At 36.8% G+C, this 18413-nt stretch overlaps 1 protein-coding gene across 1 annotated transcript in view; it reads left to right on the top strand.

Annotated features, from left to right (window-relative positions):
- LOC129232388 (26S proteasome non-ATPase regulatory subunit 10-like) overlaps window positions 1-13536 on the top strand; it is a 165181-nt gene extending 151645 nt beyond the window's left edge. The window contains exon 4 of the mRNA XM_054866538.1: window positions 12317-13536. Within this exon, the coding sequence (XP_054722513.1) occupies window positions 12317-13349 (1033 nt within the window). The 3' untranslated portion in view covers window positions 13350-13536. The remainder of the gene's footprint in view (window positions 1-12316) is intronic.
- Window positions 13537-18413: the final 4877 nt, after the last annotated feature.

Here is an 18413-nt window from a genome sequence, read left to right as displayed (position 1 = left end):
AAATAATGTGTCACATTCTAATGGATTAATTAGTTTAATCATCAGATGGTTTTGAAATTTCCAAGGCTTTCCTCAATCCAAATTGTTATTTAGTGCTTCCAGGGTTGTTTGGTTTAAACCACGGTTTAAGCCAATTGGTTTTTTAAAAAAAAGACATGCAGTTTTTTAAAAAAATGTTTTTTTTTTAAGGCCAAAAAAAAAAAAAAAAATCCATTTTACAAGTTTACATTGATTTCCTCACACATATTGAATAAGAAACAAATTAGGATTGGAAAAAGCTTCAAACCTTGTCTTTTTGTTCAAGACTATCAACTAAATGAATTTTTTCTAAAGACTGTTGGAGAAAACAACAGTTCTTTTGGTTTAAAGCAAAATATTTTTAATCAGTTACAAACAAAAACTGTAAAAATACATTTATAAATAAATATACAGGGTGTCCGAAAAGTCCTTGACACATTTAACCTAAAATACCATTGTTATGTATTGAGGACTTTTCGGACACCCTGTATATGTAATGTATTCAACTCATTTCAGAAATATGTGTATAAATCTTTTTACAATTACATAAAATCATCTTTACACCACAATAACATATGCATAAATACGTAGCAACTTTTACGTTATAAATTAATATTATTTTTATGTTATTTAGTACTTTGAACAAAAAGCAAGTTTTGAAGCTTTTCCAGAGCCTAATCAATTTTTGAGTTATGAGTGATATCTAAATGACGAAAATATATGCACTGCACTCTTCTGAAGCGGGTTTTAGTAATGTTGAAGACTTTTAAAGACGGTTGCATTGCATTTTTCAAATTCTTTTTCCTGGCTTTTCCACCACTCAGTCACTGTTGCAGAAGATATAACGTTTTTGGCAAAACAAATTTTCTTGAAATAGAATTTGCTACACATTTATTTGTTCTAAAGAGTTTGCATTTAATATTTTTTAAACTTCAATGCTGGATGCAACATGTATGCCAGTAAATAAGCTGTCATTTAAGCCATGTTACACCAATTTTTGTATTTTTGATTCGGTTCTTTGTTTTAGCGATAGTCGATATCTTTTCCCGAGTCTTTCCAAAATAAGAACGGAGTCGAATATAGAGCAGCACTTTTTTTTTAAACTTTGTCAGTACAACAGCAATCGATTTTTTGACTGTTCAATCATGTACTGTTGTACATTTTGCTTTACTTCAATATTTGCGACATTGTGTATATAAAAATCAGCGTTATGTAAGATCAGAAAGAAAAAATAGGAAAATTGTTCTTTTGAAAAGATGATGCTTAAAAATATAACTTTTACCTTTATTCGATAATTATTCATATTATGTTGGTTTTATGAAGTTTTTTTCTTCGATCTTCATTATATTTTATCTTAACCCACATCACAGCCACTTCTTGAAGTATCATAAAGGGTCTATATATACATGCATACTAATATGTTAATCAAGTCAAACATTTCAATCATCATTTCCCCGCAGAAAGCTATTTTAATTATTTAATTTAGTTGCAAGATTTTGTTCTTATCTCTTTAATTAATCAAGAAATTAGGTATAATGTGACTATTGAATAACTGTTAATTACATGGAACCTTAATTACCTTCTGAAAATTAATTGTTTTTCTCGCAAATAGTGTTAAAACCAAAAAACGGTTTTTTTTACCAACCCTGAGTGCTTCATCTCCGCTCCCTGTCGATGCAATTTTTGCGTCAATTTCATTTTTGCTTTCCATTTGAATATTTTAAGGGTTTTCTTATAAGTCAAATCATAAACTGACATTTTTGCACCCCACGGTGAATATCCAGGCTTTTAATATGTTCCCTGTTGAAAACGAATAGTCGCTGAAGTGCTACATTTTTTAAAGTGAAACACGAAAACATCATTTTGTAAAACAAAAACAAAAAAAGTTTATTAGCCACTGCATCATTATCTATCATCGTTATTTGTTATCTACCAGAGTTTAGGGTCCATCAACTGGAGTTTGGGTTAAAACTTAAAAGTACCAAAATATCCCCAAACAGGCAGTCGCTGCTCTCAAATGTACATGGAAGCAAATTACCACCCCCCATACCATGACGGGCGACTTTCTAGTGAAGTTAAATAACACAATTGGGGGATTATTTTATGCTTCGGAGCAACTGTCTGTCTCTTATCTGGCTTCGGTACGGTCAGGACTAATTCCTGCCTTTCCTCTTCATTCAGGAATTTTCCCTTCTTTCCGTTATAGTGCCTAGAAAGAGTAGTGTGCCGACCGGCGCTTTTTCCCCCACGATTCTTGAAGACAAATTGTATGAAAACCGCTAGATGGCAGTGCGGTCGAGATGTACGTTCAATTTCGCGGTGTTTACATTAGTAGACGCGGGATTTTGTTACAATTTAGTTCCGCGTTTCTCTTTTTTACCTTTATTTCGTGAATATTTCATGAAACAGAGTTTAAGGCTTTTAATGGAGGCATCAAAGTTGAACATTGGAAGAAATAAAGCTTCATCTTGTTTCGTACCAGGGTGCAAAAGTGGGTACAAAACATGCAAGGAAAAAGTTACGCTTTTTAAAGCTCCAGCAGATGAAGAAAAACTAACTCGTTAATTCCCAGGTTAGATAAAGTTTTTGATAAATATTGCTCAATTTATGCTCTGCATTTCGAAAAGATTTTTATTGAAACGCATTTTAAGCATATTATAAATGGTGAGGAAGTTTTGATTCCTCGGGGAAAAACTTTTTTGAAAGATGAGGCAATTCCGACAATTTTCCCAAGTCTGCCAACATACTTTACTACTAAAAAATTACCAAAGAAAAGGTCCATCAGGAATTATGCAGTTAAGAAAAATGATCCCTGTTTGAAAAAAATAAAACTTGATCTTTCCGCACATGAAACTGAAATAACCACGTATAAATCTTTTTTTAATGAAATTGTTCATATTAATTTGCCTAACGAATATTGGGTTTGTATGAAATTTAAAAAATCTAAAAATATTGTAGTTTTTGTATATAATGAAAATTATGTGGAAAATAATATTGACGATAAAAAGATCATTATTGAAGTAGACACAAAGACAAGGATGTTTTCAAAACAAAATTTTAAACAATTGACTGAAAATTTGATACTTATATTTTAAGGCAAATGTATTATCAATCGAGATGGCTTAGGGCGCAGTTTGTTGTTGTTTTTAATGCCACTTGGGAGACTCAAGCCCCATTCCTGTAGCCAGCATTAGTTTAAAGCAGAATGGAGCGACTCCTGAGTCAATGATGCCCCTAAATGAGAAAGAGTCCGACTTGGGCACGGTATAGGCTACAGTTTATAGGTTTGGAGAATAGGTTGGAAATCTCCAGCAACGCTACGCCTGGTAACTGTTAGCGACCGACCATTCGACTTCCGGACAATCGGAATCAACGAGCACGTAAGTTATATTAAAAAAAAAAAATTTTTTTTATTTTAGCATTTTAAAATCCTGTACGAAATTAATAATTATTTTTGTTATCGTTCCCCGTTATCGAGATAAAAAGTATTTAAGTCTCCCGAAATTTTAAGAAAAGTGGCAAATTTAAACACTTGGCGAGGGATTGAAGGTACCAATTTCTCACAGGCGATTTCCTCGTCTGCATGTGGCAGGACATCCATATCTACAGAGCGTGAGAAAGATGTCTGTCCCCATCGAAACTCGCTAAATTTGTAACAACGAGACTCCCTTTTCTTAAAATTCCCATAGGCTTTAAAATCTCATATATCGACAACGGGAAAATATTTTTTGCGTCCAAAAGCATGTATCACTGAAAAGTTAGATCTAAACAGAATGTTTTTTCGACTTTTTTTTTTGATGTAATAATAATTAAAAATAAAACATGCCATACATAATGCGACTCTTTTATTATATTTTACACTATTCATTCTTTGTAAAACAAATAAAAAAACATCTTATCCTAACACGTTTCTTACCTTCCATACGCAAATGGAACATAATCTCTGCCAAATCACTTGTTGACCGCGCAATTTCTAATGTGAAATACCGACTTGGAAAATATTACGTAAGAATGAGTTTGACCCCCCCCCCCCCAAAGGTACGTAGAGGCTTTTCCAACCCTCTCCCCCTCGGGACCCTTACATATTTAATGAATGGTCCCTTATAGTCCACTATTTTCATTGAAGATAAATTAGCATAAGGTAATTTTATATTCTTCAAAAAATAAATGAACACCCATGTAACAAATAGCACTTATTACAGAATTTGTCTTTTGCGCAGAAATAAGTTCAATCCGAAAAACAGGGCTTTTAAACTGCGAAATGAGCATGCAATCGCTGATTTAAAACGAGTCCGATTGAGGAGCATAACGTACACCTCGAGCGCAGCGCCATCTGGTTTTTCCTCAGTTCTGACCTCACTTTTTCCCCGTCGATCGGCACACTACTCTTTCTAGGCACTATATTTCCGTGGCAAGTGATGGTCTAGGGAGGGCATGTGGTACTCTTTGTACCGAGCCAAGGTTTGGTTTTCGCGCTTGGAAGTTGGACCGTGGGCCCCCATCTCTCTACTCGGGGCCTATTTACTGAATTGGCCGAATAAACAGTGACCTTGAGCCCCTGCTATTTAGGATCCCGAAATGGCAAAAAATTGTAATATTTTGCTACATGAGGGCCCCGAAAATGCGTTTGGCCAAGGGCCCCCGATATCTTAATCGGAGGCCCTAAATCAATAGGTTCTGGGATTCTAGGTGCCTCACTGTGTCCCTAAGGTTCATAAATTTAATGAATTCCTCAACTTTTTTTTAACGCTCTTATGTTTAAGCTTTTCAAACCAAGTTTGATTCACGGAAAAATTTAATAAAATGGAATGAAAACAAAGCTCAAACACATTTTTGGGCCCCTTGCGAATCTGGGGCCCCCGCATTGTGGGGCCTTGCGGTATGTACTCATGCCACTCGTTCACGTGACGTATTTTCCAACCCCAATAACGTTCCCCCACCTTTTAGTTCTCATAAGCCGTGAAGGACGAATGCAAACTTAAAGGGGGTATCTTTGTATATTAATAGGCAAGCCGTTTTCTTTCGGTACCGATTCCTCCTCTGTTTGTGAACCGATTTCCTTCATTCTTTCTTTGTTCGGTAGCTATTGCCGAGTTTTAGTGTCATCAATAACAAATTTTGAAATCAAACGCTAATTAACTGAGATATTAATAAACAACGCATTTTCGTCCTAAATGGCTCTTTCTACGCGAACGGATGGTCCAATTTTTTCGAATTTTAATGGTTGGAAAGGTCTTTAAAAAATACTAACGAAAAAATTGTCCGGGCGCCCAAGGTCCCACAACCTAAATCCATTAAAAAAAGTTATAAGCGTTTTTTAGTTAGCGAAACTCAAAAATATTAATTTTATCTCTTTTCCATTGTTGAAATTCATTGTCGGAAGCGTGAAACATTAAGTTTTAATTCATTTTTTAAACCGTTTTTTTTTACACGAAAAAATAATTTTAGTGCTTTGAGCTTGGTATGGTTGGAAAGCTCGTGAAAACTACTTCTAAAAACGTTTATCCCCCATTAACGGGAAAAAAACGAAAACCTGCCAAGGTGACTAGAAAAGGATCTAGAAGCAATTATAAGTTAGCAAAAATTCATTTTTATTTGATTTTTCATGCAACTTAGTTAGCGTGATGAAATTACTATATAACATTATTCGTTGCCATTTTGCGCTTGACCGTAAAAAAATGCAATTCTTGCATTTTTTAAAAAAATTATTGAGGCTTTTTGTGTAACTATGGGCATTAAAAATATTTTCATTTTTGTTATGTTTTCGGGATTTTAATATTTAAATAAATCATTTTACGGAGTGAGGGAGGGAGGACTTTCAGTTTCGACGAAATTATCTTCTCAAAATAATAACTGCATTTGCTATCGCCAGCAACAAATCACGAGGTGAAACTTTTGATAAAATTGGCGTATTATTACGACGTACAGTGCTTTCGCATGGACAATTCTGTTGCCGCGAGTAGAATTCGTTCATTTGACTGTTGAAAATTTTGTATTTCTGCCTACTTTTACAAAGAATATTGCTTATACAGAAGTTTTATGTATTAAAGGAGTTTTACGGCATCATTTCATTCAGGAAGACTTCCATAATCGTGAAATGGGCAAACTTTATCCATTGGTGTAAAATTTTTGGCACCAAAATGCCAGCGCGAAAAATATTTTTCTTTTTCATTCGTAAAAAAAAGAGTAGAGAAATGTCTATTTGCAAGGAACTGACTGCGAATAAAGACCCTGTTTAAGGTGGGGTTCATTAAATTTTAACCGTTCGTGACAAGGGGAGGAAATAAATGACAAGAGGGACATACAATGGAGAAAATGTGACATGAAGCTTTTTTTTTTGATAAGAAAGTTTATTAAAAAGAGTATGACATGTGGCAAAGGGAACAGGGAGCATGGTGAAGTGTGAAACTTTTTGACGAAGGGGAGAGGGGTCAAAAATTTTGAAAAGTGCATTAGTCAGTTATTTCCTAAACCGTAAACGTATCACAAAAGCGATTTTTTTTTAAATAAAATTGCACTATTATTATCATGTCCAGTGTTTGAATGGACAATTTTTAATGTAGCAAGTATCATTCGTTCATTTGTCTGTTTGAAATTTTATATTTCTAATGGAAGAGGTCAAGGCAACTTACTCAATAGTATTAAACTTTTTAGAAGAAATATTGTTCATGAAGAAGTTTTACGTATAGTCTGAGTTTTGCAGCATCATTTCATTCGGGGAGATTTTGATAATTTGGAAATGGGCGCTCTTCATTTATTGGCGTCAAATTTTTGGCACCGATTGCAGCGCGAGAAATGTTTTTTCTTTGCATACGCAAGCAAAGAGTCGGGAAATACATATTTGCATGCGGTTACCACAAAACAGGGGCTGTCCACGAATGAAGTCCCGCTCTAAGGTGGGGTTCACGAAACAGTAACAGTTTGTGACAAGGGAGAGGACAGAAATGACAGGAGGGACATACAATGGGGAGAATGTGACAACAAGCCTTTTTTTAATAGGAACGTTTATGAAAAACAGCGTGACATTGACAAAGGGAAGAAAGGGTCAAAAATACTGAAAAATGTGACATCAGCTCTTCACCACCCCTAACCATAAACAAATCACAAAGATGACCTTTTTTAAAAATTGTACTAGTATTGCGACCTCCAGTGTTTTCGAATGGACAGTTGCCACGAGTAGAGTTCGTTCATTTGTTGCTTGGAAATTTATGTTTCTAACGACGAAGAAGCTACTTACTCAGTAATAGTAGACGTTTTATAAGTAACTAGCATTCCCATACCCGGCATTGCTCGGATAATGGAATTAGCTGGGGTTAACAGTGCTTGGTGCACCTAGTTTCGAAAATCCCCTGTAATAATAATTACTTATCTTAAAATATAAAGATCTTCTGTGCAGACGTTTGTCACCATAAGGCTTTTAAACGGCTGGACCAATTTTGATCAAATTTTTTGTGTGCAAGCATGGTTTCGAAGCGCGATGGATCGAATCGGAAACGTTTTTGTTAATTAATTAATTAATTTAAACATTGGGTGGTTATACCTCTCAAATGATTAATATTTATTTTAACCTATTGTTGAGCGAGAACTGAAATAAATATTTAACCTGTTGTCAAAGGACAATAAGAAAGCCAGTTCTGCTTTTTGTAATGAAATTTCCTACTGTGATATGTCAGTTGAGAATAGATAAAACGTAGAGAGAGAATGAAGCCTTCCATTTCTTAAAAGCAACGATTTTAGGTCCCGTGATATATTTTAAAGTAAAGTACTGGAAGGTTCACGCAAAACGTGTGTTCTGTCGTCGTAGTTGAACCATGTGACCGGATCGGTGCTTTAGATTTTCCTAACCAAATGATCAGAAAGTACCGTACCTAGCAACACATGTTTCTCGGCTGAAATCCATCTGAGTTTTGGCACCAATGTCAAGAATACGTTAAGAATTATCTAACAAATCAGTACATTATTAAAGGAAAAGATGATAGAATTTAAAGACAAAACAAATTTTATTTTCGGCCAGATAAATTACAACAGGGTAGTTCTGTACACGAAAGATCAGTGCAGTGGGAGATCTTTATCTTTGGTGGAAAGAACAAATTAGGCAATATATGAAGTTTAAAAAGTTTTTCATCAAAAGATCGGAGCGCTAATCGGTCGGAGTTGGCTTCGCTCACTGATCGGCTGGATTACAGTAACGTGGAGGCTTGGCGACTTTGGCTGTAAACAATAGAGTTGTGTGATCATTTGTTTACATTTTAAAGCTACTGTTAATGTAATTTATTGTATATTTTGTTTATTTGGCGAATGATTTCCAATTGCAAAGAGTTGCTTTTCGTTTTTAAAGAGTTTTTAGTCATTTTAGTTGAAGAAAGCGTTTATTTTACATCGTTATGTGGGGGGGGGGGGGAGGGATGAGTGATTTTCGCTTATTCGGAGAACTGTTTTTACCTTTATCATTTTTTTAAACGATATCTTTTTTATTGTTTTATTCTTTTTCATATGGGGGATGTTGCAACGGGATTTCCCGTTTGTTCTAGATGGGTAGTTAGTTTTTTACACTTAATATCTGAGGACGCTTTTTATCCTTTGAGTATGGCTGAAAGAACAAACCGTCAAGTTCGGGAGAAAAAATAGTTAATAAAACAACTGCTCAGTGGGCATTAGATAAATCAAGTTGTAATAAATATACGCATTCTGACACCAAGCAGCTTAAAACCTTTTCTTTTTACTTATTTTTTTCAACAAAACAGTTCAAACACTTGATAATTTATTGTTTTTTTTTTACTTTTCAATTTACAAAGTTTGAACAGAACAACGTCTGTCGGGTCCTCTAGTTACCTATAATTTTTCCTAATTTTGGGAGGATCCCGGGGTCCCTGGATTCCTTATATATGTGCCCTTGTCCTTAACCGATCTTTAACTGTTATTAACGATCCTTTTAAAGTATTGATTATCTTTGCAAACACAGACCATCCACATTTTATTGTTATACCTATGTTTAAGCAAGAACTTCTTTGCATACAACATTTTTAGTTTTTTTTTTTTCCTGGTGCTAAAATTATTAAGCTGCTTGACGAACTGACTTTGGAGCAAGCTACATAACATTGGCCGTGTGAAAATAAGTCTTCTCATAAATCGATCCCTGCTACTTTTAATGTCTGTCCTTGTGACTTATTAATGGTTATTGCAAAGCAAACTTTAACAGGAAACTGCACTCTTCTAACTTCAAAAGGATAGTCCGCCTGTGATGATGTTCTTAAAACTTCGTTTCTAGTTTTGAAAAAAATGAAAGCAAAAGACAGAAACATTATGATTTGACTTGAGAAAAGCCTCGAAGAATCACGCGAGAAACAAAAACAACATCAAATTTATAGTTCGCTATCGACCAAAAGTTGAGATGAAGTACTGAATAATGATTTGAATGGAGGAAAGCCTCCGAAAATAAGGGATTTGAATTTCAATGACAGGTTTTAATTTCGCAGAAATTGAGAGGTTTTAATTAATTTCTCCCGAACTAATTGAGATTTCAAAAAATCCTTTCTAAGTGGTTAGTTTCGTAATCATGCGGACATGCCTGCCGAATTTCAAGTCTGAAGCTTCAGCGGTTTCGGCTGTGCGTCGATATATATGTGTATGTATATATATATATATATATATATATTATTTCAGGACATTGATTTTTATAAATTAAGATATTTTTCACACAGAAGTTTTTCGTATAAACTGAGTTTTGATGCTTCATTTCATACGGGAATATTTCCAAAATTGTATTACTGACGATTTTTACCCATTGGCGTCCATTTTTTTGTTTCCAATGCCAGCGCAAAATTTTTTTTTGCTTTGCATACGTAAACAAATAGTCGGGAAGAATCTATTTGCATAGGGTTAGCACAAAGCAACATGGTATCCAAAATAAAATGAATCAAGCCAGGAATTGGACGACCACTTCTCAATGGGGCTGTTTTCTTCAGTCAAAAGTACTACTTTTACTCACTGAAATTGATAGAATAAGTAAAAGAAATAACATGGGGCCAGAAAAAAACTTTTGTTTTCTCGACGGTTATTTTTTATTCATATTTCAAACGTTCGATTTTGGAAATAAAGCGTGATCTTTATGACGTTACAAGTGATGTACTTTGGCGCGCTACTCCATTACCGTGCTGAATGTTTACGCCACGCTATGATCATTTGCGCCGTGCGCTAATGGCATCAATGAATGGCATTTCATCGCCTTTGATGCCATGTGCAGAAGCGTAAAAACTGAATTTCAATCTGCGCACCGACTAAAATAATTGTTAAAAAATATTAAATTTTTTAAAATTATTTAAAAAATGGTTAAAATCCATGTTTCTAAACTTGCTTTTTCAGAAAAAACACTTTAAAATTTCGGAAACGACCCCATTACCGATATATCCCCTCTCATCGATATATTTTGAGATTGACGGACAAAAAGCAAAATTGGAAAAAAATTACCTTTCGTCATTGCGTGTACGTATAAAAATTGTCTGTTTCCGGATATGCAGTAAACGAGAGCAAAAGTGGAAATAAAAATGTTGGGAACAGTTAAATTCATACAAGGTTTCTCAAATATTCATTTGTGAATAGGGTCGAATTTCGATCACTGGGCGAACATTTGTGGGTAGAAAGAGGTGAAGATCTAATACATTAAAGTGTTCCTATAATATTTGGAAAACTGTTCATCGATGCAGTTTTCTTCGCATGCGTACTAGGGATGCGCCGGATAGCGATGATACCGGATATCCCGCGCTTTGTCTGCCGGATTCCGGATATCCGGCTCTACAGTTGTTTTTAGTAAAACAGTGCATCTTTATTCATTTTTACGAAATGCTGTTTCAGAATAAGGAATCGAGCTTTTTCACAACTCATTTCCTCAAAAACAAATTAAATGCATTTAAATGTAATTTTTGAAACCATTCTATTTCCATGTAGGGTGTATACGAGCCGTTCTGCACATTCAATGAAACACTAAAAGAGCAGAGCCCCAGATCGTATCGTAGGGCACAAACTTTGAACGAAAAATATATCTGCGTATAAACAACCCTAGTTTCAACTTATAAATCATTGTTGTTGTTGAAACTGAAAGTAGATAATTTAAATAGAATATTCTCCATGTTTTGTGTTCATGTTTAATGACCGACGTCGTTAAATCATTGATGTTTATGCAAATGAGTCTGTTTCCATTTTTTACCACCATTGCTCTTGGTGTGGCCACAGAGTGTTGTCCAATGTGTAAAGCTGTTGTGGCGGTCAGGGACTTTTGCTTCACTTTCCCACACGAGCACGTGTAAACTGTAACGATGTTTTCAATATGCTCATCTCTACTAATAATAAAGCTGAAAGTCTCTCTGTCCGGAGGATGCCTGGATGTCTGTAGGATGTCTGTGACGCGAATAGCGCCTAGACCGTTCGGCCGATTTTCATGAAATTTGGCACAAAGTTAGTATGTAGCATGGGGTGTGCACCTCGAAGCGATGTTTCGAAAATTCGATTTTGTTCTTTTTCTATTCTAATTTTAAGCCCATTTTTCACAGAAATTTAATAAAATGGGAAAGAATTTGTTCTGAAAATTATCTTTCTCTTCTTTACTTCTTTATCTTTCTTCTCTTCTTTACTTCTTTATCTTTCTTCTTTTCTTTTCTTCTTTACTAATAATAAAGCTGAAAGTCTTTCTGTATGGATGTTTGGATCCCTGTGACTCGCATAGCGCCTAGACCGTTAAGCCGATTTTCATGAAATTTGACACAAAATTAGTTTGCAGCATGGGGGTGTGCACCTCGAAGCGATTTTTCGAAAATTCGATGTGGTTCTTTTCCTATTCCAATTTTAAGAACGAAATTATCAGAAGATGGACGAGTCAATGACGAAATTATCATAACGTGGAACCGTCACATGGGCACGAGCCAATTGGTGAGAAAATTCACCATACATTTTTTGTAAATATACAGGCGAACCAAAGGACCTTTCAATTTTTATATTACGGGCAAAACCGTGCGAGTACCACTAGTAATAAATATAGTTTGGTGGAAATCGTGTGCTGTTTCTCAAATTCCAATCCAGTAAAATTCATGATGGAGTAAGAATTTAGGGCATTGAATCAAAATGTCCCGTACCTGCATCAAGCTAAATATGTTTAGATTTAAGAATTATCTTTCATTTATTTTGGAGGTTTTCTAGTCCAGATTTCATTCAAATGAGATTTCATGTGAACGGGAGCGGGAAAGTGATCGAAATCCCTTCCGCTTTCAGTTTGAGCGGAACGTGAATCTGTCTCTCTCTCTTCCAGGAGACGCCGGCCGGAGGACGGAGGTGCGTCGGAGACGGACAAGAACGGGCGGACTGCGTTGCATCGTGCAGCAAGGAGCGGAGACACGGAGAGGATCAGGGAGCTGCTGGAAGGAGGATGGAACACGAGGGCGAGGGATCTGAATGGAAAGACGCCCCTCCACCTGGCCCTGGTGTGGGAGAAGGAGGCCGCGGCGGAGCTGCTCGTGGAGGCCGACTGCGTCACGGATGTCGCGGATGACGAAGGGTGCACCCCTCTGCATTTCGCTGCCGAGAGTGGGTGCGTGAATGTCATCCGTATGCTGCTCGCGGGGGGTGCAGACGCAAGTGCGAAAGACAGAAGTGAAGGCACGCCCCTCCATGACGCCGTGATCTGGGGGAAGGAGGCCGCGGCGGAGGCGCTGATGGAGGCCGCCCCCGAATGCGACGTGCCGAACAGTACTGGCTGCACCCCCCTGCACTATGCTGCGAGAGCAGGTCTCCCGCGGATAGTTCAATCTTTGCTGTCGAGGGGTGCGCGTTTGAAGCTTAAAGATAGATTTGGACACTGTGCCCTGGACTTAGCCCTAGCGGGAGGGCACGACGATGTGGCGAGAGTGCTCCTGGCGGCTTACGCCTGGAGTTCCATCGAGATACATTGGGAGGAGATGGAACTCCCGAAGGATGGCGAGGAGCGCGGCGTCCGGCTGCTCTCCGAGTGCGAGGCCGAGATGAGGGTGGCCCTGACGGAGGGGTCCCGCCTCTCCCTCCGCGACCTCGCCCGCCGACCCCCCTCCCGCCTGGCCCGGCGCCTCTCCGACGAGGCGATCCGGCGCCTCTCGGACCGGGACCTCCTGGCGCGGGACTTCCCGCTCTTCGGCGACCTCCTCCTCGTCCGGCTGGGGGAGGTCCGGGAGAGGAGGGCCCTGGAGGACCGCTTCCTGCGCTGCTTCCCCCTCCTCTGCCCGCCCCTGCCCACCACCTGCACCGACGTCCTCCTCGCGTGCCTGGCGGACGACGACCTGAGGCACTTCGCCCGGGCCGCGGAGCTCTAGTCCCCGGCGAAAAAGAAAATAAAGATCAGGACTTGAACTGTATGAATCTTTTGTTTTTGAATGTGCCTGAGATAGTTGACTGAACTTTATCTGCTGTTTTCGTAAACAAACCCATTTGTCTTGTCAAGATGATTATTCTGAGACACCTTTCAAATAGCTTTGTACATCATGTGCGAAATGCTTTGTGTGTATGAATCACGTAATAAAATGAATATTCAAGCCATTGATAAATTCTCTTTGTACCCTATTGGCACGAAAGAAATAGAGTGAGCCGAAAATTTTAACCCAGCTTAAAAACTCAGAAAGACATCCACATGGCTCGATGCGTAATCGGGGGATATTCCGATAATTGGGGATCTGGTGCGGTGGTCTCATTTTCGGGGTGAATATTTTTTTTTTTTGTAAGATGCCTCTCGCGCTGGCACTGGAACTGAGAATGAACGCCAGATTCCCAATGATCGAAATCTTCCCCGGAATATTATTCGGCGTACAATTCCCCCCCCCCCCCCCAAAAAAAATTGAAAATCGCATTTTTTGGACTTACGGAGCTATTGCTCTGAGGTACAGATTTAAAAATACAATTTTTTTATTTTGGGTTTATAACTTGCAGCTTTGGCAACTGAAGTCTATTTATTACTGGGAAATGACAAAAATGAGCTTATAATTTAATGCATAATGTATGTAAACAATGATGTTAAGAAGCATGCATCCATTTAGCCAAAAAGAAAACTCGGAGCTGCGAAGAATAACTTTCAATGCAAAAAATGATGGTAAATGGCTGTAAAGACTTGACCACACAGAAGAGAGCGTTTGTCGGGTGTCATAGGCTCGCATTTTTATGCATTGGAAAGCAGTTTCCTTTCACCTCCACACATGCAACAATGTACGTACATTCATATGAGTGCAATCATTTACATTTTCCAACATTGCTTATGTTTATACTTGGATTGAGAAATAAGAAACATTTGAGCTCTGTAAATTTGAAGATTTACTGTGACAGAAAACATTACAGTTCATGTAAAACCTGTAAGTCTTTTTAAGCTGAGAAAAAAAAATTTCTGTGAGTCATATACTTTTCCTTTCAGTTTTGTACTTGAAATCGAAGGGTGCATATAGAAAAGAGCTCGTTTAACATCTACTGTGAAACACAAAAATGCTAAATAGAAGAGGTTATTTTTTTTACTGAAAATGAAACTTTTTTTAACTTTGTAGCTTTTAGTTGTATTTTACAATCAGAAATAAAAATAAAATAGAAAAAGTAAAGTCTTAAATTTATTCTGATTAGTGCTATACCCCATGAATTAAGATGAATCTTTGAGGGCAACATTCAGTCATCTATGAACTCATTTAGGGATCAGCAAGTCGTTTTATCTGGGGTCCTGGGAAAAAATCATACCTTACAATCTTTTCAACATTTTGCTCACAAATTGATATTGAAAACAGTTGTGTTCCCATAGGTTTTCTCCATATACGCCGTATACCCTCAAACTTCATAAATTTTCATATTATGACATACTATGTATATGATCACATACCCAAATTTAGCGTAATGGATTTCTGGAAGTATACCCTCAGAAAAATCGATGGGAATATCACTGATTAAAAGTCCTTTCCATGGTACGAGACGGTACATAAAGAATAGTTTTGTCAGCAGGTTTTATTCCACAAATACAATTAAAACAAATAAGCAATGTTCGTTTCAGTATCAAAAGTAAAGATTTATCGTAGGTATATAAAACAGAAAATTGAAAATTAATATAACTAGTGTAGAAAAAAAACAACTTTTTTTTTTTGTTATACGGACCTGATCTTCACGTAAAATGATGCGCTGAATTCAAATATGCAAAGAGTTTTTCACCATCACCCACAGATTTTATGTAACACTAGGAGGCAGAAGTTTGAAAGAAATGCGCAAATTCACATGCATGACTAACTCTAAAATAATGATCAAAAACTTAGCCATTGTTCTTCTCTTTCTGCATCAGGCATCAGGAACATCCCTCTTAAGTGTATAGCATTAATCAGCAAGAGTTAATTCACTTTGAGAATGCTCACCAAAGATGCGGTTTTTAGCTTTACTTTAATAGTATACGTAGAAATTCTGGTTTTAAGTATTCAAATTAAGCACTAGTGTTACAATGTACTTAAAAACACCTAATTTAATATGAAAGGCCAGTAGAATAACACACAAATCCACTCTTTTTTCATTATTATTATTCTTCTCATTACTATCCCATTCGCATAGAGGAAAACATTAATAAAATTTAGCAGTTAATAAAAATTTGTTTCATTTAATTTTAGGCAAGAAATAATAGTCCCATGATATGTGTTGCCCTAAATTTTTATCTAAAACAAGACTTACAAATCTCCATATGTTTCAGTCATATCGATTGAAAATGCTAGTGATACCCAAAGCAACGAGTTTTAATCATGCAATAGTGTAGCTTTTAAACCAGTTTCATTTAATACCAAGTCTCATCATCTGTTTGATATTAAAATACAAACACATCCATTACAGAGTCGATACTATTTCAGTATACTAAATCATGGTCTAGGAAGATTGGGCGCCGAGCACATTGTGCTCAATGTTCTAAGCACCCAAAATGCTCGGTGCCCAATCTGCGTCGCCCAATCTTCCCATTTCGGACTTTGCTCCGCCTGGTTTTGGAGGAGGGGGAAGGATTTAATTTTATTTTAATAAAATTTTGTTTGGAACTTTTCAAAACATTTAAAATAAATTTAAAATGATGTTTTAACCCTACTAGCAAAATTTCTTGCATCAACCTTGACAGATCTTGATATACTGACAGCGTCAATATTGACGTGTTTCATACTGCATAAAGATTAAAAAGCAATATTGGAATAACAACGCGTATGCAACATTGCATTCTTCTTAAAATACCAATATTGATATAACCTTACAATATCAGCATTGCATACATGTTGACGCCTTAAAGATGGTATTGATTTCATGCTCGCCGTCAAGGTAATTAGTACACAATAGAACAGGAGGACCTTCGTTGATACTTGCGCATGCGCACAGTTCTTTATACCCAGCGTCCCTTGCATTGCTGGCATGTTTTCTTCCTCCTTCGACCTTCGATACAGTCCGTCCAGGAGTTCCACGCTGCACGTGGCGTTTCACTCCCTAGTAGCACAAAAATACAGATCGACGTAGGACCGACATAGATCGACGTTTTGAATCCCGATTGATAACGGAAACGGTTGTTAAAATATAGAACTATGTCGAAGTATATTTTTTCACCGGTATTACTATATAAAAAAATTGTTTTTATTCCTTGTTTTGGCTGTTTTTTAACTAGTTAACCATAATTTAAAGCGTTTATTTTTGTAATGAATATGCAATTTAGGTGAAAAATAGAAAATTTTTGCGAACATCGAAAAACGTCGTATCATGTCGAAAGAAAATATTGTGACACCGACGTACTTTGATGTCAATCTATAAAATAATCTCGATATGGTTTTCTAAACATAGATCTATGTCAAAATAGGTTTTTGTTTCGACATTAGTTAAGCTGTTTAAAATCAAATGAGGAAAATAAATTCGCAACTCCAATTAACTATAGGAGGCAGTGGCGGATTGTTTGAAAAAATCGGCCCTGGCATTACGAGATGTAGCGGCCCCATAGCTCTTATAGATATAAAATTTTACTTAACGATTGGGATATCACTTAAATATGAGGACTTAGCTTTCTGGCTTCTGGGAGTCATTAAAGTATTAGCAACATAAACTTAATGGAAAGATTAACATTGAGTCTGAAATAGGGGGGTCCGGGGGGCCTCTATAGCGAAAATTTTTGAAATTGTAGTCTTAAAAGCTGAGTTTTAGACAATATTTGGTGATGTTAGGGGAGCGTAGTTCAGGGTTTCTCCTGCTGCAATTTTTCGGAAGTGGAAATCCAAAAACAGAATTTTAAATTATATTCGAGTATATGGTATGAAGAGTGGTTCCGGGGGCTCTCCTCTGAAATTTTTAAAAAAGTATTAGCCCTGAAAACGCAGTTTTTGAAGATCTTTGGTGATTTTAAGTCGAGATAGATTCCGAGGCCATCCACGAGAAAATTTTCAAATTGAAGTCTTAAAAGCCTGTTTTGGTAAATACTAGGGCGCCGGCAGTTACTCAAAAGTTAAGTTCCAAAAACGAAATTTTTGCTGACTTTCAGTCATGTTAGGAGAAGGTGTTTTCAGGAGGTTCACCCCGGAAAATTTTCGAAATTGAAGCACTAAAAATCAGATTTAAAACGTGCTTTTTTTGATAACGCCGAGAGAGAGGAGGGGATGGTGCACTTTCTCAGAAAATTTTTGGTACTGTTAATTTAAAAAGACATTTTTAGACCATCTTTGGAAATGTCAAAAAATGGGAGAGGTTCGAGTGCTTTCCTCCAGCAAATTTTCAAAACTGGAATTCCATGTTAAGGCGGGAGTGGATTTGGCTGGTTTCTTATAAAGTTATTTAAAATTGAAGCCTAAAAATTTTAATTTTACACGATCTTCGATAATATTAGTAGGGGGGGAGAGGTTCTGGGGACCACGGAATTCTTTCGACATTGGTTTTTATCAACTTATTTTCTTTTTAAACTGAGGGGCCCGAAACTGTGAGTTTGTACAGCATGCAGAATACTTTATGTTTCGTCAAAAAATGTTTGAAACTCACATTTCGTTGGCCTCTGGCCTTTCATTTGATAATTTTAATAATCTAGAGTCTTACATGCTCCTCAATGGTATTTTAAGATTGCATTTTTTAAATAATTTTACGGAAAAAAAAATATTTTTTCACTTTTATTCCAATTGTTATAAACAGGGTCGCTGGGAGCAAAAGCGGACCCAGGAAAAAATGACATAGGTAATTTTTTTTTCACAGGCCCCCTTCTACACCTTTCACCATTAAGATATTTTACCCTCTGCACGAGTTCAATTCTGAGCCGGGCCCCTATTCTCCAACTAAGCTGACATGACCTCATGTCAGGGCTTTTTGTAAGTTGCATTTTATAGCAATTGTGAATTTTCATTCATAAATAAAAGCGTCTAAGAGACCAAAAGTAT

Source organism: Uloborus diversus, unplaced genomic scaffold, assembly GCF_026930045.1.
Source record: "Uloborus diversus isolate 005 unplaced genomic scaffold, Udiv.v.3.1 scaffold_12, whole genome shotgun sequence".
NCBI lineage: Eukaryota > Metazoa > Arthropoda > Arachnida > Araneae > Uloboridae > Uloborus > Uloborus diversus.
Note: the sequence above shows the minus strand (reverse complement) of the source record. Positions and strands in the feature narration are given on the sequence as shown.